A 20,997-nucleotide genomic window follows, 5' to 3' on the forward strand; every position below is an offset into this window, starting at 1 on the left:
TCAATTCTCTTTTTACTTCTTCCGGTTCAATTGTTTTACCTTCCTCCTCTTGTGACTCAAGCCTTAACTCCACTTCTTCTATTTGAGACTCCATGTTCTCCTCCTCACTACACTCCTTAGTTGATCCTCCACATTCCTCAAGGGAAATGTCTTGATTGCTTGAGTGTAGTAAGGCCAAGCGATTCACCACTTTGGCTATGGTAGCCATGAACTCCCCTTGCTTCTTTCGGAATTCTCCTTGCTCTTGGAGAAAAGCTTGAAGATCTTATTGTTCTTGGGGCAAGGGTTGGAGAACTTCACATTTAGGTGAAAAAGAAGGTTCAATTATTGAGAGAAAGGTTGTATAGTTGGAAGGTGTGTTATGTGGGTGAGGGTATTGAGGTGGTGTGTAAAGAGGTGATGGTTCATATGGTTGGTGGCAAAGTATATAAACATTTGGATTCCATGGAGGTAGATGGTGTGGTGCTTGAAGCTTTGGTAGTTGGGGGTTGTGTAAGGGGTACCATTCATATCTTTGGATTGGTATGCACATTGGGAAGGGATTGTCTCATTGTAACATGGGGGAGGTAGTTGCCATAAGTGTTGCTCATACGCATACGATTTCTCCCTCAATTGATTCTCCCACTCCATGATGCAATCCAAATTTGAAGTCATCATACCTTACAATGTAATCACAACCAAAGTCCAAGCAACAAGGGTGATAACTCATAGAAAAAGTAGAAAATAAAATCTAAAGACATCAATAAACAAGAAAAACAAACGCCTAAGTATTAATAAAAACAACCAAATAACCAAAAAGTAGGCTATTTACACTATGGACAAATTTACAACAACAAAAAATATGACACCAATTGCATGTCCCTGGCAACGGCACCAAAAACTTGATGTGAGCCAATAGTGGGTTAGGAATTTTCCTCAAAATAGAATTAGCGTTGTAAGTATAGTCCCAACCCAACAATCAACCAACATCAAAGTTTAAATTTAAAAGATTTGTCACTATCCAAAACCAATAAAAACCGGAAATTTTAAGTCCCGGGTCGTCTCCCTCGGACAATGCAATTAAGATGTCATACTCTTGGTTGTGAAGAAAGGGGGGTTTTCAAGCATGAAACGGAAAATGTAAAAGAACCAAGGAATAAAATAATTAACAAAGGATAAAAAAGGATATTAACGCAAATTAAAAGAAACAAGATCAAAACTTAGTGAAAATGCTATAAATGCATAAAAGAGCCTTGACTTAGGAATGAGAATTAAGGAATCCTATCATCGTCATAACCACAACTATGGCAACTATGATGAGTTGATCTCACTTCGTCAACTCCTAACATTGAGGAGAAAGTCAAGCAAGCATAATTGACCTTAATCCATAAGTCCTATCTAACTTACTTATACTTAGTAAAAAGCTAGCGTCAATGGAAACAAGAACCAACTAACTACCTAAGAATTACCACTAAATGTTAGACATTATGACTCTAGTATCCTAGGAATTTATTTCCCAAGTCAAGGTGTGAAAATCTACTCAAAACTCATAATTGGCATTTTCACAAACACCTTGTGGGCATAAAAACAAAACATGTAAAATTGCAAAGGAAAATGAAAACTATAACCAAACTATTCACAATATCAACAATAAACATTCAATCAAACAAGTATAAAACATAAAACATGAAATTCATCAACCAAAACTTCAAGAAATCAAAATTTCATATATTAACAAAGTAACTTGAAATAGAAGAAAATGTAGCAAGAGTAGTGAATTAAACAGGAAATCAAAGAGTACTTACAATAAGATAAGCAAAATCCAAGACCAAAATTGAAACTATAAAATGCTACAATGAGATTTTGGTAAACCCTAAGATAGAATTGAGAGAAAACTACTCTATACTACTCCTACTCCTAATTACGTTTTTCTATCTAAAGGTGAGCTCCCTTTGATGTGTGATCATTCCCCTTTGATATAGCACTCAATTTGGCTTCAGCAACTCCAAAAATTGGGCCAAGAGAGCCCCAAATTCACGAGCCACATGACTTTTTAATAAAGTCACACGCTGAGAATTATGTGTACGCACATATGTGTGCGTACGCACACTTGCTTATTTTGCCACTTGTGCGTATGCACAGGAGGTTGTGCATATGCACACTTTAGTGTGTGCTTCTCCTTTGTTTTCTTCATGTGTTCTCTCTTCTTGCATGCTTCCTTCTACTTTTGCTTAGCCATTCTTGCCTACTGGACCTGAAATCACTCACAAAATATGTCACGACATCGAATGGGATAAAAGTGGAATTAAAATGATCAATTTAAGTACAAAATCGCATGTTTTCACATTTAGGTCCAAATTAGGGAGAAATCACAAAAGTATGATATTTAAGTGAATAAGTGGGAGTTTATATGATGAAATCCGTCTAATTCAAGCCAAAAATTATTGTCAAATACGGACTCATCAGTCCTACAAACTCTATGCTATAAATGAAACTTTTCTACATATTTATTATCAACTACGGAGACAGTAGAAAGAACAGTAACATCTACTCAGTTTAAGTTGGAAGGTACTTTAGATGACATGCTGAGAACTTCTAAGAAATAAAGGGTTATACGTACAAAAAATCAATATGAAGCTATCACTATAAAAATTCACGAGTTACAAATCGGGAATAACAACACGACATTCAAAGTACACAAAGAAGTTGGACCATGCTTAAGGATGGAACATTCAACCTGTTGTACTAGAATACAACATGATGCCGTTACTTAGGATGAAAATGACACCATTTGGGAGTAAGATAAAACCCTAGAATTCAACATAAATCCAGAATCTATAATTATTCCAAAGTTTTTGCAAACAATAACAAAATCCATAACAAAAAATAATGAACATAAATGATAAAAGAAAATATACCATTATAAAAGCAACCAGAAGATCATTGCAATGACAACAAACAAAAAAATCTCTATAAGCACGTAGCAAGAGGCCATATTTTTTAAAAGGCCATATTTTGAGAAGCATAAAAGCTTCACCCATCAAGAAACATTAACCAACAACGACAATGAAGAATAAAAGGGAAAGAAAAACTAACATTGATGAAGAACAGGAAGCAAGAAAAAACGTAAGTAGCAGCAAAGCAAACGGATGATCCCAAAATACCTCAAGAGACACGAAGATTCGAAACAAAATCTTAAGATGGAAAAATCTTGAAGATCAACAGAAATGGAATCATGGAGAAGAAGAAGGAAAGTTTGAGAGAAATGAAGTAAAAGTTTCAAAAGTTCAAACGGAAAAGAGGAAAGAGAAAAAGAATTACGTTTATATAGTCACTGGGGCAAAGTGGTAATCTCATCCCCATTAATGACATGCATGGTTATCAAGGTAATTGAAAAGATGCGCAAATGGTTACGAAAAGACGTAACGTTTAGATTCAAAAAATACGTCGAGTACCCGGCCTGATCCCAAGGAAGGCCATAAACCTGACGTGATGGAACAAAAACTACAAGAGATCAAGACCGACTTAGAAATGCTTGAGCCCGATCTAATGAAGCTCGGTCTTAAATAGGGACACTGTTCATACCCTGGCCCACAACTTAGCTAGACCCAAAAGGGATAAATCTCAATCAATACTCTACAGATAAAACTGAGCTCTACCCGAGGTCGGACGCGACGAAATGGGTCTAGTCTTACTTGTCTAAATAAGTAACTAACTTTTGTAATCTCTCTTACTCATCTAAAAAGGAGCTCTCAACAACCTCTCTAACTAAAGGGAGTAACAAATCCACCATCCAAAGTGGAACTACTTCTAAGGTGGTTATTGATTCTACATTTATACTTATAAATACCCTGACACCCTCAAGTATATTTTGAACTCCAATTTACTAAAAATTTGTCTAAAACCCTTGCTAACTTAAGCATCGGAGTAGGAAAAAACGTCAGACCAATCCCCCACCATAGCTTACAAAGAACTCAGACAACTTCATATTGCCGGAAAAAATGTCGAACCAATCCCTCATCAGATAACTCTCGGAACAATTATCTTTTTTTATTTTTTAAATAACAACAATTAAACATGATAAACTATCCCCGTTTGAGCAAATTATGTATCATTTTGACATCTTTATTTTTATATTTGCAAATTAAAACCAAACATGTAAATATTTGTTAACATCAAACAAGAAAATTTCCACAAAGAAGCTTTCAATTTTAAGAAACAATCATTTATGGCTGTGGTGATCATAAACCAATAATATACAAGATGGTCCAACCCAAAGAAGAGGACTTGAATATTCTTTGCCACACACTTATTTGTTATTTCACATTTTCGCGTTCAACTTTCCAAAACTGGCCTATCACTGCTTTTCTCTAAAACAAAAATAAAGCCCACAGGAAAAAGAAAAAAACAGTTGAAAATTGAGGGGAAAAATAGCGCTAAAATATATTATATTTTATTTTAATAATCACTTAAAAATCTATAAGCACATTATAATAAATCCTTTTTTTGGTGAAATTTTAAATATTATATATAAAAAAATAAATTTATTAATATTATAACACATAATTAAGGATTAATTTTTTCTAAAATAAAAAATTAGTAAAATAAAAATTAAGAATCTAATTATTTTAAAATAAAAATAATGAGATTCATAAGTGATAATTATAAATTTAATAATCATTAACTTTTTTTTATTATTTTATATACATTATTTTATAAAAAATAATGTATATTTTTTGTCTTTAAAATCTGTTAAAAATTTTAAAAATATCCATAAAATTTATTTTGCTTCAAAATTTTATCTCTAAAATTTTCAATTTGCAGTAAATATATTCATGACAATTAAATTTTCAGAAAGTTTAGAACCTATTCAATAATAATACATAACAACTATATTTGATTTACTTGTGTTGAATGTTGTTTTTGTGAAATTATTGCTAAATTGGTTCTAAATTTTTTAAAAACTTAGCCGTTAGGAGTATATTTAATATAAATAAAAAAATTTTTAGAATAAAATTGAAACAAAATAAAATTTAAAAGTATTTTTAAAATTTTTAATAAACTTCAACGAAAAAATATATACTTTATCCTTTTATAAATTTTATAATTAAATATATGTGTCTTATTTATTTTATAATTTAATTTTGATTCAGTAATCACATAAAAATTGTACACATTCAATTAAATTCATGAGTTTAATTAAACTTTTAATTAAGAAATTTAAAAACGAATAAATTTTACATACACAATTATATAATTGTGTAAAATCTTTTTACAAGTTAATGAATTAAAATTTAATTTTTTATAATATTATAATATTAGTGAAAGAAAGTGAGAAGAAAGGAGCAGAAAGTGACAAAATCCCAGTAAAGCGTGAGAGTGGCAGCACAAACACAATCCCCTGTTTTTACCTTTTTGCCCTCGTCATCGCCAAATGAGTCATCTCAAACTCCTTCCATTTCTGCAATAACCAAACATTGTTTTCCTTTTTGGGTGTATCTTTCTTTTTGTTTCTTTTGTGAGTAACCATACAAGAAGAAGAAGGAGCATGTTTTCAAGGTTGGTACATCCCTGCGGCGGTGGCGGTGATGGCGACGGAGTGGAAGAGATGATGGTGCAGGGCGGAGGAGGAGGAGGAGGAGGAGGAGGAGGTGGAGAGCCGTCTCTGGTTTTGACCTCTGATCCGAAGCCTCGGCTTCGTTGGACCACGGACCTCCATGAACGCTTCGTTGATGCTGTCACTCAACTCGGCGGTGCCACCAGTGAGTCACTCTCGTTTCTTGCTTTTTGCGGTTTTAGGAATAGGGACCGAGCTTCAAGCTTTGGAATTTTATGTAATTGCTGACTAATGAATAATCATTACTATGTCTTTGACAACCTAATGTGTGTGAGAGAGGTAGTTATGATTCAAATGAAATGAAAACTTCCTCAATTTTTGATAGAATGGGAATTTGCTTGGGTTGAACATTTTTTGTGAGTTTTTCTTGGCAAATTCCATTTTGAGGTGAAAATGTATGTTATGCTTAGGAAAATAAAGTAGGAGGCTAAGTAATTATCAATATCTTTTACTTGCAGAAGCCACACCAAAAGCGATTTTGCGGACAATGAATGTCAAGGGTTTGACTCTATATCACTTAAAGAGTCATCTGCAGGTTTATTTTATCATTGGCCTAATAATAAAATATTTGGTAAGATTAGACTTTCTTTTTAAGTGATCCTTTGATGCATTGCAGAAATACAGGCTTGGTAAGCAATCTGGAAAAGATTTTGATGAGGGATGCAAAGATGGTGGGTTTATAATTACCGATTGAATTTCTTCGGTTATAATCTAAACTTAACTTACTCATTGAATAATTATGGAATGAATGTCAGCTTCGTACCCTCTGGAAAGCCCCAGTACAAATAACTCATCTCCTAAGGCGTCTTATGATGCAAATGAGTAAGTGTTTCATGTATTATGGCCTGTTAATTTCTTGATTAACAATTAAGCGGATACTCGCAATGTTATGGCTAGGGGCCAAGAAGTAAAGGAAGCATTAAGGGCACAAATGGAAGTGCAAAGTAAACTACATTTGTTAGTGGAGGTAAATTTTATTTCATGCTAAACATCTTTGTGTTGTAACTTGATACGCTACACTTACCATTTTTAAGAATTTATGGTACTGTTGCAGGCAGAGAAGCACTTGCTAATTTGCCAGGATGCTGAACAGACATATATGGTCATGCTTGAGAGAGCTTGCAAGATGCTGGCTGATCAAATTATTAGCAATCCAATGGTCGACACAGGCAGCCAAAGGTTGGAAGGATTGCATGTTTCGGAAGTGCTGGTGCCTTCGCTTATTCTGCTGCCCCAGGGAACTGAAAGCTGCCTAACATCACTTGAGAATCTCGGCGGATTGACGCTGGAGGGATCTCCAAGCGGGGCAAGGAAGAGAATTCTGAATTTAGACTCAGTGGTAGCTCCTTTGATGTGGAACGAAGCTAACATGAGAACTCAGGGTATCCATTCAAGTCAAGTGAATCCTCATCACGAAATAACTGGGTATGGTATGTAGGCAGGAAAGATTAACATAATTGTTCCTCATCACCATATTATGTGATGTGAACTGTGAAGACAGGGTATGAAGGTTTAGTACCTAGACCAGATTAATTTTGGTTTTCTTATATCTTGGTGGTAGCAGATGCTCAAATTTAACTACTTACATTTTGTAAATTAAGAATACTATACATCAGACCAAGATGGTGCTGGCCATCCATGTACTTTCGTCCATTGATATTTAATTTAGTTTCTAAGTTCAAAAAGAAATATTCGGATACTATTTTTACTACAGATCTTTACCAAGCTTTGGATTGATGCGAGCAAACTGTTTTTAAACCAAAGAACATAAGGTCTTTTAATGTTATTTTTTTCAAAATTATTATTTATATACTAAAATTAGTTATTATATATTTGTGTATAAATATATGTGTAATTTAATTTATTTTTAATATATTTTTATATTTTAATATATATTTTATACTAATAATTATTTATCATAATTAATTTTTGTATATAGAGGAAATAAAAAATTCCATAAATAGTGTGGCTACGTCTTTTCAAATTCTATAGTCGAAATTAGTACCAATTACCAAATGGATAATTTATTCTCTCTTCTAATGAAAAGCCAACATTCTTACTGGCAATAGAGGTGGTGCCGTGGTCGGGTGAATCTTATTTCCAAATAATTAGAATTAGCAAATAAAATTTTAAAGAAAATTTCAACCATACTTTCCACGACTGACTATACATTACTCTATCAAAAGAGTCAAGAGCAAGAACTTGGTATAGATTAGAGAACCATAATAACATCTCGGAGGATTATCATTAAAAAAAAATTCATATTAGATTGAAAAATATTTTTTAAAGTTTTATATATAGTCTCCAAAAGAGGGTTCATTTTTTTACATATGAAAAAAATATTAGTATTACACAACAACCATAATAACAACAACAACAATAATAACAACAACAATAATAGTAATAGTATTAATATTCTTAAATTTTTCGTTGTACCTGCAAATTATAACTAAAATGCAAGACATAAATCACTGTACCCTATCTCGGTTTATGAAGAAATGGTAAAATATAATCTGCTAAAGACTGTCGCGGTTTACGTGTTGCCGCGATAGTCAGCAGCAGATTCTTCATTCGCTTGCGTGAGAAAATTTTGGATTGAGAGGAGGTTGAAAAAGAATTTTGGGATACCATATTCCAGTGGAGCCATGACTGAAGAAAATTATTTGTACTGTCTGAATGGTGTTGCTCACGTGATTGGAAGCATTGACGAAGATGTTAGTTTTTTTTTAACTATAAAATTGTCGTTTTATTAAGAGATTAGTTATAGCGGTTTAAATATACAAGTCTTTTATATATTTTATCTTACCTAATATTTTTGCCTTTTTTGTATATTTAAAAGATTAGATAGATAACACGCATTTTTATATTTACTTTTTTATTAGGACACTTTTATAAATAATTTATAGATTAGGCTTTTATGTTTTAGAATTTTTATATTTTTTCTTCTGATCTAACATATATGCCGATCTAACATATATGCAGTTTTTATATAAATGAAAGATTAAATAGATAACACGCATTTGTGTATTTGAAATTCGATTAGGATTTTTTTATAAATAATTTATGATTTAGACTTGTATGTTTTAGAATTTTTATATTTTTTATTTTCACGTAACATCTATGTAATTATTTTTTTCATACGATGCAACCAACTAGGTATATTTACAGCCTTATGAAGCAACAGAATATGTCTTTGCATGAGTGGATCATACCTTATTTGGAAAGGGCTAGTTTGTATTACTTGGCTAGGCTAAATACTCATTAGTTATGGGTAGATGAGCCTATCGTGAGCGCATTCATTGAGAGGTGGCGTCCTAAGACGCACACCTTCCACATGCCGTTCAGAGAGTGTACCATTATGCTACAGGACGTGGCGTATCAGTTGGGGTTGCCCATTAATAGGGTGGCTGTTAGTGGGTGCCTCATTGACTTCGAACAGTTTATTGAGGATGGCAGACCAGTGTGGGATGTGTTTCAAGAGTTATTCGGTGAGCTGCCGCTGCCGAATAAAGTCAAGCATATGACAATCCACTTCACATGGTTCCATGAGAGGTTTAGGGTGCTCCCAAGCAATGCAAATGAGGATACAAGTATATACACCCGTGCTTACATTTATGATGCTACTATCCACTCAGCTTTTTGGTGAAAAGAGTGGGAATCGGGTTCACCTTCGGTGGTTGCCGTATGTGGCAAAGGTTGACGAGATGGGCAATTATAGCTGGGATTCAGCTACTTTGGCATGGTTGTATAGATCCATGTGTCGGGTGGCCAACAGAAATGTCACTAACTTGGCTGGTCCGCTTCAGCTTCTTCAGTCTTGGATATTCTGGTGGTTCCCTACATTGTGGCTGCATGATTATGACACATTTACTTTTCCATTGGCATCCAAGTATCGTTTATTGCCCAGTTCAAGCACAAGTGAGCACAACATGCGATCACATGGAAACATAGGTAATGCAGAGCTTGAAAATAGCCACAGTCGCATGTATGATCCCTAAGAAAAACTCGATACGTGCCAAGCAAGAAGTTATCTGTAGGAGTTGTTTCTGCCGCTGTGTACTCAAACTGATGCTTGCCAAACAAAGTGACGGTGAAGCACCTCGAATCTCTCAAGTTGCGCTCTATTGTTTTCACCTAGACCTGACATAATTGATGCACAGTACCCAATTGCACCTCTGCCATTTGTCCTTGAATAACAAATAGCACTGCAAGCCTTTTGTATGTGGACTTTACCAACAAAGTGACTGAAAGATTCCTTGTTCTCTTTAGAGCAAAATTAAAACACCCAGATATGTTGGTGGTCATGTGGCCGAAGCGTCTGCTGCTATTATGATGCTGAGTCCACTTATCATATTCCATTCTTTTTGCTCAATCACACATAGCAGGATTCTTAATCCTCACAAACCAATAGTCAAATTCCGCCCGGTTTTTGCATATGTAGCATTCACAAATAACCTCTTTGCATCCTGATCCTTGAAACTCAGAGAGAAATTTGTTGAAACATGATGAATGCAGAGTGCTCGATAAAGCACGAGGAGGGAGCCGACCATTATCAGGTTCCCCTAGAGTAACCTTGATGCCTTGTGCTTGTCAAAGATCACAAGAATACCCTCTTGTGGAGTCACATGTTGTCGTAGGTTGGTCAAGAAAAAAGACCATGACTCTGCATTTTCTCCTTCAACAAGTGCAAATGTAATGGACAAGATATTTGTGTTTCCATCTTGCGCGATAGTTAGAAGCAAAGTATCTCTATACTTGCCATACAAGTGAGTACCATCGATGCTCATCAATGACTTGCAATATCGAAAGGCCTCAATACAAGGAGGAAATATCCAGAAAAGACGACGCAAGTACACTATGGATTCATCAAACCGATCACCAACTCTAACCAAAGAAGTCTTTAACACTGCAACGGTTCCAACCATGGTGGATTGCACACCAAGCATCCAACATGGCAACTCATGGTACGACTCTTTCCAATCTCCATTGATATGTGCTATTGCCTTCTGCTTTTCTAGGCAGACCTTTCTGTAGCTAGGTCTGAAACTATAGGTTTCTTCTGTAGCTTGTTGTAACACCTTTATCATAACCGCAGCATCGTCTCTAACCAACGGAAAGATTCTCGCACAAATAACGTGATAATCAACTACCAGTGATTGCTGAAAATTGATGTAGCCAAGAAAGTGTGAGGTCCATTATACCTTCTAACCTCCCAAGTACCATTTTGTTGCCGAAGTGTGATGCGAATCAACCAAGTGCAACTTTTATCGAACTCCTTGCATTTTTCATGATACTTAAGATGATCTGACTCTAATACCCTGTACTCAACTCCACGACGGATACTATAACTTTTTACACTCAACATAGCTTTCTCTTTATTTTGGAATGATTGCCCAATCTGAAATTCTGTAGGAGCGGTTCTATCATGCAATCCCTGACCGCCAAAGGTAGCATCTACATCTGGCTGTTACCCAAAAGCTTCTAAGTTCAAGGTTGAGAAATGTGGAGGATGTTGCTGTGTGTCGGAACTTGATGGGCCATGTTGTGTAGGTGGATTGCTCCTTGTATCCTCATCAATGTCCCCATCTATGTCGACAGGCTCTTCGTCTAAATCAACTTCTCGCATTACCTTTTCAACTCGATTCGGTTCACTGTCACCTACAGAATCAGGAATCATGCGAGGAGAACTAGCCATCCCAACTGCAAAAGATGGAGATACAACCAATGGACAAGCCGCTGCAACCACTGGCATCGAACTTGAAGCACCTTAACGTAGTTGATTGAGGATTCGGAGCTGATGCCGAGAATTATCGAGACCATCCTTCAACTTTGCAAATAACTCGTGTGTTCTCACTTCTGGAAAACTTCTCCGACAATGAAACAGAACTTGCAGATCTTTGTCAAACACTATCACATACTTCACACCACTCGAGACAACTACAATAGGGATCTTATAAAATAACTTCTTCACCCACTTGCTCTCACACACCACAAGCTTCTGCAATATACTAGTTTTTAGATCTGACAAGGTATCAGACGAACAGATAAAGATACTCAGGAGTTCCCTATTTCCTTGTGTTTTCAAACTCTCTACCCTAATGATGAACACTTACTAAAAGCCATGGAAAATTGTCCAAGTGAAGCTTATATGTCATAGTTACTCTGATAGAGCATCTCCTGTCGAATGCAGTCTAGAATTTACATATCTAATTTGTTGGTTTCTTACACTAGTTTCAATACATTTTCCGCCTAGATTATCACAGGATCACATTGTAAGTATTGCATTATTTTTTGCTGAAATAATAGTTTCTTTGTGTTGATTTTGTTGTCAGCTTAGTTGTCTATTGGAACTAACATGGTGCAATATTAAATCAATGCTTGTAATTTTGTGTTGATTATCTCTGGTAAAGGCAACTTTGCCAAGGATATCAATTTTGTATTGATTTCATCCTTTCCATGTTTGCCTAAACTAAAATTTTGCTGAACATAATACTTTCTTAGTTGCACTGATTTTGTAGTCAGTACACTTATATATTGATTTTGTATCGGTTTCCTCTTTTCCCTGTTGCCTAAACTAGAAATTAGCTGAAAATAATTTTTTATGTTGTGCTTATTTGATAATTATTTTTGCTTTTTGCTGTTCGTGATGCAGGCAACTTGGAGTTCTTATCCTTGTGAACGATTGTGATTGGGAGCTATCTGATCAGTTGAATACATCACTAGAAGAAAAAGATGTGGTAGTTTTTATATCAACTTTGCATGGTGGCTAGTCACCACAATAGAAGATCATGATCATCATCATCATCATCTACATCATGAAATAATTGTTATTAAGATACATACACGGTTGTAGAACTTATTAGTGAACCATTTACATGACAAGTAAAATTTTGGCATTCTAATGATGGAATCCATTTACTGTGCTTACTATTAGGTCTTACGGTAAATATCCAAGACAACAACGTATCATAATAATTCAAATGAAACACACATACAATAAGTAAACCAACTAATTGATTCAATTATGCATCCACTCATTGTATATTTCATGTGCTAAGTTGTCTCGCTAAGCAATTCATTCGTTGTTGCCCTTTACACTATCAATCATCTCATCGTCATCATCTTCATTACCACCATGCTCCTCTCCAATAAGCACTTGGTCATCCTCAAGTAATATGTCCTCCTCAGGATCGGAGTCCATATTAAGCCTAATAAAGTTTTGTAGTAGACAACAATCAATTATTATTCTATTTTGTGTCTTAATTTTGTAGAAACATGGACTCTTCAAAATTGCTCATCTCTTCTTAAGTAAACCAAAACAACACTTAATATTGTTCTTAGCTGAAGAGTGCTTCTTGTTAAAATATTCTCAAAATTAAACTTTCTAGGCGCATTTCTTTCATGGGCCCATTCTTGTACATGGTATCGAGTATGCCTATATGGTGCTAGAAACTCCTTACAATTAGTATAACCAGCATCCACTAAATAATAATTTCCTGCAAAAAAGGGATACGTTATAAGGATTAAGAAACTTTTATCAACTAAAATTTTGAATTGTTTTTGTTACCTAAAAATTAACCGTTACATAACAATTGGTATCTTGAGGTTATTACGACGTAAAATAGCATCTCTAAGGACTCTTGAATCCGATGCGGATCCTTCTCATCCACTAAGTACGTACACAAAATTCAATCTCGATTGCATACGCCTAGGACGTTAGTTGATATTTTACCCTTTCTTGTTGGGTATCTTGATTTATCTTCTTCAGGAACAGTCATATCTATAAATGTTCTATCTAATGCTCCTAGACAATCCTAAACCAAAGGAACTTAAATGTCAAGACTAACTCTACAAAATTATACTAAGACAAAACCACTATGGCAGTTATTCAGTAGACTTACCTTGAACCATTTTCATCGGGGATTTATGCAGTCATTTGGAACAGGAACAACATTTGCAAACAATAAGCTTTGGACACATATAACCGATTACAACAGCTTATTGAAATACCTACTTATTGTTTCTCCTTACCTATAAAATCTAACTTGAAGTGTGCAATTCTTTTTATGATGAGCTAATATTATTAAAAATATAATCACTTGCTCATGTATACTTACACGACATTCATCGCAAAGTCATCTTGAACTTTAAGTAACTGACATAATCTTCCTAATGCATCTACACTCATCCTTAATTCCCAAATACAATTTCTATCGCCTCCTCCTATTATGTGGTTTAACACATTCCGTCTTAAGAGATTAGTATTAATTTCTCTATTCATAATCAACAAATGTCCTCTTCTCTTGTTTCTCAAATAGAAAAATACAAACATCAAAACAAATATCGTAACAACCTCAAGCTCATGCTGAATCCGAAAATAAAAAAAAAAGAAATCATTTAAATTTCTTGGAGCAGTCCAATGGTTTTATTCTTCGCTAATTAACAGGTCAAAAATATAAATTATAAACTATTATAAATTTACACAAATACTAAAAGTAATCACCAATAATAAGAATAACAGCAACATAACCCACTAATTATTTTATTTTTGAATTTAAATAAAAAGAAGAGTTCAGTATAATTTTTTTCATTCATTCTTCCATTAAGAGAAACATACATACAATTTTGTCCATTCATTCATTCACAACATCATTGAAAAAATCACTAATTTTGTCATACAAAATACAATCATTCTTGTCCGTATTTAATTTTCAGATTTTCAATTCACAAAAAAACATAAACAAAAAAAAAAAAAGAAGCAAGAACAAGATAGGCAGAGTTATACCTGGCTATGTCACTGAGAAAGTGAAGAACATGCGATTTTCAACAACTATTACGAAAAAATGGATAATTGGTTGTAGTTAAATTAATTGAAAAAATATGAAGAAAAGAAGAAAAGAAGAAGAAAAAGAATCCGAAGAGAACAAATAAGAATAAGAAGAGGAAATAAAAAGAAACAAAAGAAGAAGAGAGTGCATCGAAAAAAAGATGAAGAATTACCTGGGCATGTAAAGAAAGACGAAAAAAATAAGAGAAAAAAGAAGAAGAGAGTAGGAAGAAGAAGAGAGAACCTGCTACAAAAAGACGAAAAGAGAAGAAGAAGAAGAGAAAGAGGAAGAGGAAGAGAGAACCTGCTAGAGAAAGACGAGAAGAGAATCAATAGAAGAAGAAGATATGCGACAGAGAACAGGGAGAAGAGAATACCTTGGAAGATCAGAGATCGACGATTGAGAATATGTCAAATTAGGATTTTTTTTTTAAGTTTAAAAGGTGGAATAATAAACATATCTATGGGTAAAAAAGAAAAATAATTTCATTAAAAATTTTGTGTCCACTTTGTCAAATTTCGTGTTCATCATTGTCCTTCATAAAAAAGTTGACACAAAAATACAAAAAACTGTTCTGGAGATAATGTGTTCAGTGTCTATATATCTCTACCTCCAAACACTTTTTAAACATTTGTTATCCATGTCTCTGTGTCCTGTCTTCAAAAAACAAACGCAGCCAAACAACCATGTAATAATAATAATAATAATAATAATAATAATAATAATAATAATAATAATAATAATAATAATAATAATAATAATAATAATAATAACAACAATAACACTAATTATAATTATTAATAATAAGAATAGTAATAATATTATTAACAATAACATTATATTACTAATAAAAAATAAAAAATTTACATATTGAAGATCATCCAAATGTTCAACAACATACTTCGTAACTAATATAAAATCACGAAGTATTTTAATTAAATTAAATTTAAAAAATAAAAAATTTGTGCTGATGATGAACAAGAACAAGTTTTAAGTTCTTCACCCTCTCTCACCCACGAAGAAGAATGCAAAACGCAGATGATGAAGCAATGAGTATATAAAGAAGAAAAAGAAAAAAAAACAATTAATATATGTGACACATGTTGCACATGCATCGACTTGAAGAGTGGTGCACCTGCAAAACGCAAGATGCGCTTTAGTCTCGTCACCTGCAAACCGCAGGTTTTGTTTTGCGTGGTTCAGGTCAAAGGTGGGACATCTTTTGCCGTTGCGTTTTGCAGAAGATTTTTTTTTTCGTTATTAACAAAATGCAGGTTGCATTTTGTAAGCCTGAAAATATACAGTTAGGGATGGATACAGGGGGGAGTGGAGGCCTGGGCCCTCCAGCTTTAAAAAAAAAAAACTAATAGTAAAATTTAAGAAGCACAATCCAATAAAATATAATGGTATTTAAATAAACACTACATTATCTTTCTTCCCTTATTCCTTTTGACGCTTAGTATTCTTTTGAAGCTATAGCCAATTAACCATGTCCTCCACTTTCAAGTGTCACAACGGTACAACCGTACAAGGTACAATATGCTAAACACTTTTTTATTATACATGTATAAAATTGTTATATTCTATACCTGGCGTGGATAGTACATTATAAATGGAATTAGTCTTTGAAGTTTGATCCAAAGACGGTAGAAGCTCTAAATAATTCTAATTATTTAGTAATAAATTAATAACTGATCTTCTTTGCAAGATAGCATCCTCATTTGTGTGTAACATCTATCATGACCAATTCACCACCATTTAACTATTGATACGGATGCCATTGATGCCATACCGCCTGTACGCCTAGTAGTTTTTGAGCAAATGCACTGTGAACAAATGCCACTTTGAGTTCTATTTCATTGATGTTGTACACCTAGTAGTTTTTTTATTTTTTTTTTTAGTAAAATTGATAGTGACTTAGTGAAAAATATTTTTAATTTGTTGTTGATGTTTAATTAATAAAAAATATTTAGACTTTGTTTATTCTTGTGAGTATATAATTTTTTGAATTTTTTTCCAGTTAAAAAGAAACTAGAACATTTTATGATGAGAAAGCAAAGTAAAATTGATGTAATTTTTAAGAGAAAAGCTACTGATAATGTTAGAGTTCAAAGAAGTCAATTCTCTAATCTTATTTTACAAGAAGTTCAAGTAAGTGAACTCTCTAATCTTACTCAAAATACACATCAACATGAAGCCAAAATTCCAAGATTAGAAAGAGATGTTGATATCTCTTTACTAGGAAAGTGACGTCCAATTTGGCAGTATAATATCAATAAACGTGATAAGATTCGTAGAGCATACATAATAGTTAGATCATACCAACCAACAAATATTAGCTATCCAGCTTCTGGTAATAACAATCACTGTCGATATTTTTAATCTTCTTGGTTTAAGAAATTTTCAAGTTGGTTAGAATATTCACCAGAAAAAGATGCTGCTTATTGTTTGCCTTGCTATTTGTTTAGTAAATATTATAGTGCTCACAATGATGGAAAAAATGCATTTTTAGAGTTAGGATTTAATAATTGGAAGAAAGTAAATAATGGAGTGAATTGTACATTTGTATGTCACGAGGGTTCTATTTCTAATTCTCCCCATAATTTATGTGTGAAATCTTGTGATGATTTATTGGCTCAATCTAAGCATATAGACAAAGTTCTTGATAAGCATAGTGATGAAACTATTGCAAATAACCGCTTAAGGTTGAAGACATATATTGATGCTATTCGATGGCTTGCATTTCAAGCATGTGCATTTAGAGGCGACGATGAAAGTCCTGGATCTTTGAATAGGGAAAATTTTATTGAGTTAATTAAGCTTTTAGCTTCATGTAATCAGAATGTTAATAATATTGTCCTTGAAAATGCTCCTGGAAATGCTCAATATATATCTCCCGGTGTTCAAAAAGATATATTGCATATCTTTGCTAGAAAAGTGCGTGCAACAATTCGAGAAGAAACTGGTGATTCTAAATTTTGTATAATTATTGATAAAGCAATAGATGAGTCAAAGCGAGAACAAATATCTGTGGTTTTGAAATTTGTAGACAAGCACGATTGTGTTCAAGAAAGATTTTTTGATCTTATACATGTTTCTGATACGTGTTCTTTGACATTGAAAACAGAAATTTCATCAGTTCTTTCTCGTCATAATCTTGATGTTCAAAATCTTAGGGGACAAGGGTACGATGGAGCTAGTAATATGCGTGGTGAATGAATTGGATTACAAGCTCTATTTTTGAAAGATTGCCCTTTTGCTTATTACATTCATTGTCTTGTTCATCGATTACAATTAGCACTTGTTTCTGCAGCCAAAGAAGTTTGTTATGTTCATCAATTCTTTTCCAAACTTACACTAATTGTGAATGTTGTGACTATTTCTCCTAAACGTCATCATCAGTTAAGGATTGCTCAAGCAAATAATGTTGCAAACTTAATTTCTGATGATCAAATTGTGATAGGTAGTGGACTTAATCAAATTGGTACTTTGCAAAGAGCTGGAGATACTAGATGTAGGTCTCATTTGAATTCTGTACGTAGCTTGCTATGCATGTTTGATGCTACTTATGAAGTTCTTGAAAAAAGCACTGAAGAAGGTAATTTCTCCACTCGTGGTGATGCTAGTGCTGCTTCTGATGCTATCACATCTTTTGAATTTGTCTTTGTTTTGCATTTGATGAGAAATATTTTGGAAGTCAGTCATGATCTTTGTCAAGCTTTGCAACGAAAAAATCAAGACATATTTAATGTTTTAACTCTGATTTCTACTACCAAGACTTTAATCCAACGAATGAGAGAATCAAGTTGGGAGGCTTCATAAAAGAAGTTATATTGTTTTGTGAGAAACATAAAGTTGAAGTTCTTGATATGAATGCATTGCATATTCCTAGAAGAGGTTGCTTAATTTTGGTTACTTAATTTGCTAGTTTTGAAAAATGTGAAAGAAGTCTACACCGAAACGAGTACAAAGAGAACCAGAAAACAGGTACACTAAAGACATATAAAAAGGGATAGAGTGGAAAAAGGTATTTTGTATTTCGTTGTTTGTTTTTTATTTGGCATCTATATTTTGATTATCTTATTTTTTATGTTAAAAAAATTCATTTACATCAATGTAGTGTTATGTTGACACAAGATGTGTGCCAAAATTGTTGGCCACACTTTCTTCAAACTATTTGAATGATGTACAACACAAGGAGGTCCGAGCAGGGACGGACATACGGGCAGGGGGGTGGAGGGCGAGTGGAGACTTCGGCCCCAACTTTTTTAAGAAAAGATTAATAGTAATAGGTTATTAAGTACGATTTAATTTTTTAAAAAATTTATTTAGTATTTAGTCTAATATAAATAAAAGTCCAGTCTAACTTAAATATTAGTGATTTCTAATATTTAAAAAGTAAGTAACAATATTAAAAAAATCTGAAAAGATATTATTGTTAATATTTTTTAATTAAATAAAAAATTTTAAATCCTATAAAGTGATTTTTTTTTCTTCTTGTGAGTGTCTTTCTTAATTCATTTGGTATTAATTCTCTCTGTTTCAACTATTATAAATGAGAGATCTTTTTCAGCTATGAATATTGTAAAGAATAACTCAGAAACAAAATGAAAGATGAATTTCTTGCTAATTGTCTTTTAATTATATTGAAAAGAAAATTATTGAAAATTTTAACACAGATTCTATTATCAATGAATTTTATGATACAAAGAATCGACCATTTCGTTAATAAAAAGTACATATATATTTTTTGTACCTTAAAATATATTCTCTATCAATGTATTTTTGTAATACATTTTACATTATATAATTTTTTGCATAATTTTTTAATATTATATATGTTATTGATCCCCATGATAATATTTCTAGATCCGTCCATAATTGTGGATGTGTAGAAAACACCAATACGCAGTGGCATGTTGCTGCAATTTGATACGTGTCTAATACGCACTCTGCGTTAGTAAGAGTGTTGATACGTGTCCAATATATATGTATCCTATGTGTTCATTCTCTACTTGTAAAATCTACCCACCTATAATTATACTAAATAATTTTATTTTTAACAAAAACACTAATATTTTTTCATATAAAAAAATTAATCTTTTTATGTGTGAGAATTTAATATTTAAAATTTAAATTAGAATATAAAATATAAAAGAACAAAATATACATAAATACATTATTTTTTAATAAAAATTAAAAATTAAAAAATAAATTATAAAATTTGTATTTAAAAAATTATTTATTTTTTAATTTAATTTTTAAAAATTGTTTTAATCAAAATAACGAAAAAAGTTAATATAACTAACTTAAAATTTTTGTGAAAGTAATAAAAATCAAAATACTAATTTGACCGATTTAAAATCTTAAAAAGATGATCTTTTTTATTAAATTTTTTTTTTCAAAAATCAAATTTGGAAACATCTTTTCGTTGCTTCTGGATTCCTCTTATGATATAAAAACCTAAAGTGATTCACAAATTAGAAAGACGATAAAGAAAGAGGATAATGAGGCCAATGCCAATGGATTTGTTCGGAGAGATGGATGAGCAGGTCTCCGCCATGGCCATGGATGTTGACGACGTCGACCCTCTCGAGATCTTCCCGGAGGGCGTCATCTCCGCCGACAACAAGCTCGCCGACGCCGATTTCTTCAACAACTTCGAAGACGATTTCGACGATGCTGATATCAACTAATCCTACCTCCATCATCGCCATGGTTATGGTTATGATCTTATTCGCTCTTCTGATTAGGGCTTAGGGTTCGTTATTTTGTGGTTTTTGTTTTCCCATGAAAACCGTTGTACTTTAGTTCGCCGATTTATATGTTAATTAATAATATAATATCCTTTCCTCTTCTTGCGATTAACGTCCTTAATTTTCTGCTTTAGTTTCCAGTCTCTGTTTTGATTTATTGGTTTTCTTTCGATTGATTCTACTGTTCTTTTATTTAATATAATGAATTAGTACCGTCTTGAACCATCGAAATAACGCGATTAGCAACGGCACATATGATTATATGCCATTCTTCTGTCTTGCCCAAATTAGATTATCTTCACCCTGCACTGTACCTGTTTGAAGAATTGCCTGAGCCACCTCTGATGTGAAACTTTCTCTAATCTAATTAGTTGCTGATCCCATGAACCATGGATAGTAGTAATAGTTAACTTACCTGAGGAGACTTTGATTACTACAAGTACCTTCTGGGTGGTTGAAGGGGTGGTAGTCAAACAGTCATGGTTCTTCTCTAATTTTAATGGAATCTCTTTTACCAACGCTCCATTTCAGACCTCTCTATATGACCTTCCTCCTTCTCCGTTAAGCTCCTCAGTGACCAGGGATTGTATCAATGTCCACTTTCAAGAGGGAAGTATATCTAAAGTACTTGCTTTTTAACACTTTGTATATATAGTAAAGAGTGTTCATTGTTGGTGAGTCTCCATCCTTGTTTCTCGAGCATTGCAATATATGGTCTTTTGATTTCGATTGAGAAGTTCAGTTAAATTTTATTTTTTTGGACAAAGGTTTAGCTAGACAAGGATGCTCTAACATTCACCAAAATTTTATGTCAATA

At 33.2% G+C, this 20,997-nt stretch overlaps 3 protein-coding genes across 3 annotated transcripts; all 3 read left to right on the forward strand.

Annotated features, from left to right (window-relative positions):
• The first annotated feature begins 5,314 nt into the window (after window positions 1-5,314).
• LOC112711481 (protein PHR1-LIKE 2) lies at window positions 5,315-7,285 on the forward strand. Its single transcript, XM_025764150.3, has 6 exons — window positions 5,315-5,741; window positions 6,055-6,131; window positions 6,213-6,267; window positions 6,352-6,418; window positions 6,494-6,563; window positions 6,651-7,285. Exons 1-6 carry the CDS (start codon window positions 5,528-5,530, stop codon window positions 7,032-7,034), a joined length of 867 nt encoding a protein of 288 aa, XP_025619935.1. The 5' UTR covers window positions 5,315-5,527; the 3' UTR covers window positions 7,035-7,285.
• An 8,288-nt stretch (window positions 7,286-15,573) lies between these two features.
• LOC112709426 (uncharacterized) lies at window positions 15,574-18,246 on the forward strand. Its single transcript, XM_025761311.1, has 4 exons — window positions 15,574-15,606; window positions 15,699-15,727; window positions 16,905-17,623; window positions 17,723-18,246. Exons 1-4 carry the CDS (start codon window positions 15,574-15,576, stop codon window positions 18,244-18,246), a joined length of 1,305 nt encoding a protein of 434 aa, XP_025617096.1.
• Window positions 18,247-19,885: 1,639 nt separating this feature from the next.
• Window positions 19,886-20,292, forward strand: LOC112711484 (small acidic protein 1). The gene has a single exon (XM_025764152.3). It carries the CDS (start codon window positions 19,932-19,934, stop codon window positions 20,118-20,120), a length of 189 nt encoding a protein of 62 aa, XP_025619937.1. The 5' UTR covers window positions 19,886-19,931; the 3' UTR covers window positions 20,121-20,292.
• Window positions 20,293-20,997: the final 705 nt, after the last annotated feature.

The sequence above is a fragment of the Arachis hypogaea genome, chromosome 9, assembly GCF_003086295.3.
Source record: "Arachis hypogaea cultivar Tifrunner chromosome 9, arahy.Tifrunner.gnm2.J5K5, whole genome shotgun sequence".
Taxonomy (NCBI): Eukaryota; Viridiplantae; Streptophyta; class Magnoliopsida; order Fabales; family Fabaceae; genus Arachis; species Arachis hypogaea.

Bases quoted from the DNA above. Each gene is read 5' to 3' on its own strand.
- LOC112711481 (XM_025764150.3), top strand. From the start codon at position 5,528: ATGTTTTCAAGGTTGGTACATCCCTGCGGCGGTGGCGGTGATGGCGAC. The intron at 6,132-6,212 runs GTTTATTTTATC...GATGCATTGCAG, and splicing joins ACTTAAAGAGTCATCTGCAG to AAATACAGGCTTGGTAAGCA. The intron at 6,419-6,493 runs GTAAGTGTTTCA...TGTTATGGCTAG, and splicing joins GCGTCTTATGATGCAAATGA to GGGCCAAGAAGTAAAGGAAG.
- LOC112709426 (XM_025761311.1), top strand. From the start codon at position 15,574: ATGCGCTTTAGTCTCGTCACCTGCAAACCGCAG. The intron at 15,728-16,904 runs GTTAGGGATGGA...TAAATATTATAG, and splicing joins TGTAAGCCTGAAAATATACA to TGCTCACAATGATGGAAAAA. The intron at 17,624-17,722 runs GTAATATGCGTG...GATTACAATTAG, and splicing joins ACAAGGGTACGATGGAGCTA to CACTTGTTTCTGCAGCCAAA.
- LOC112711484 (XM_025764152.3), top strand. From the start codon at position 19,932: ATGAGGCCAATGCCAATGGATTTGTTCGGAGAGATGGATGAGCAGGTC.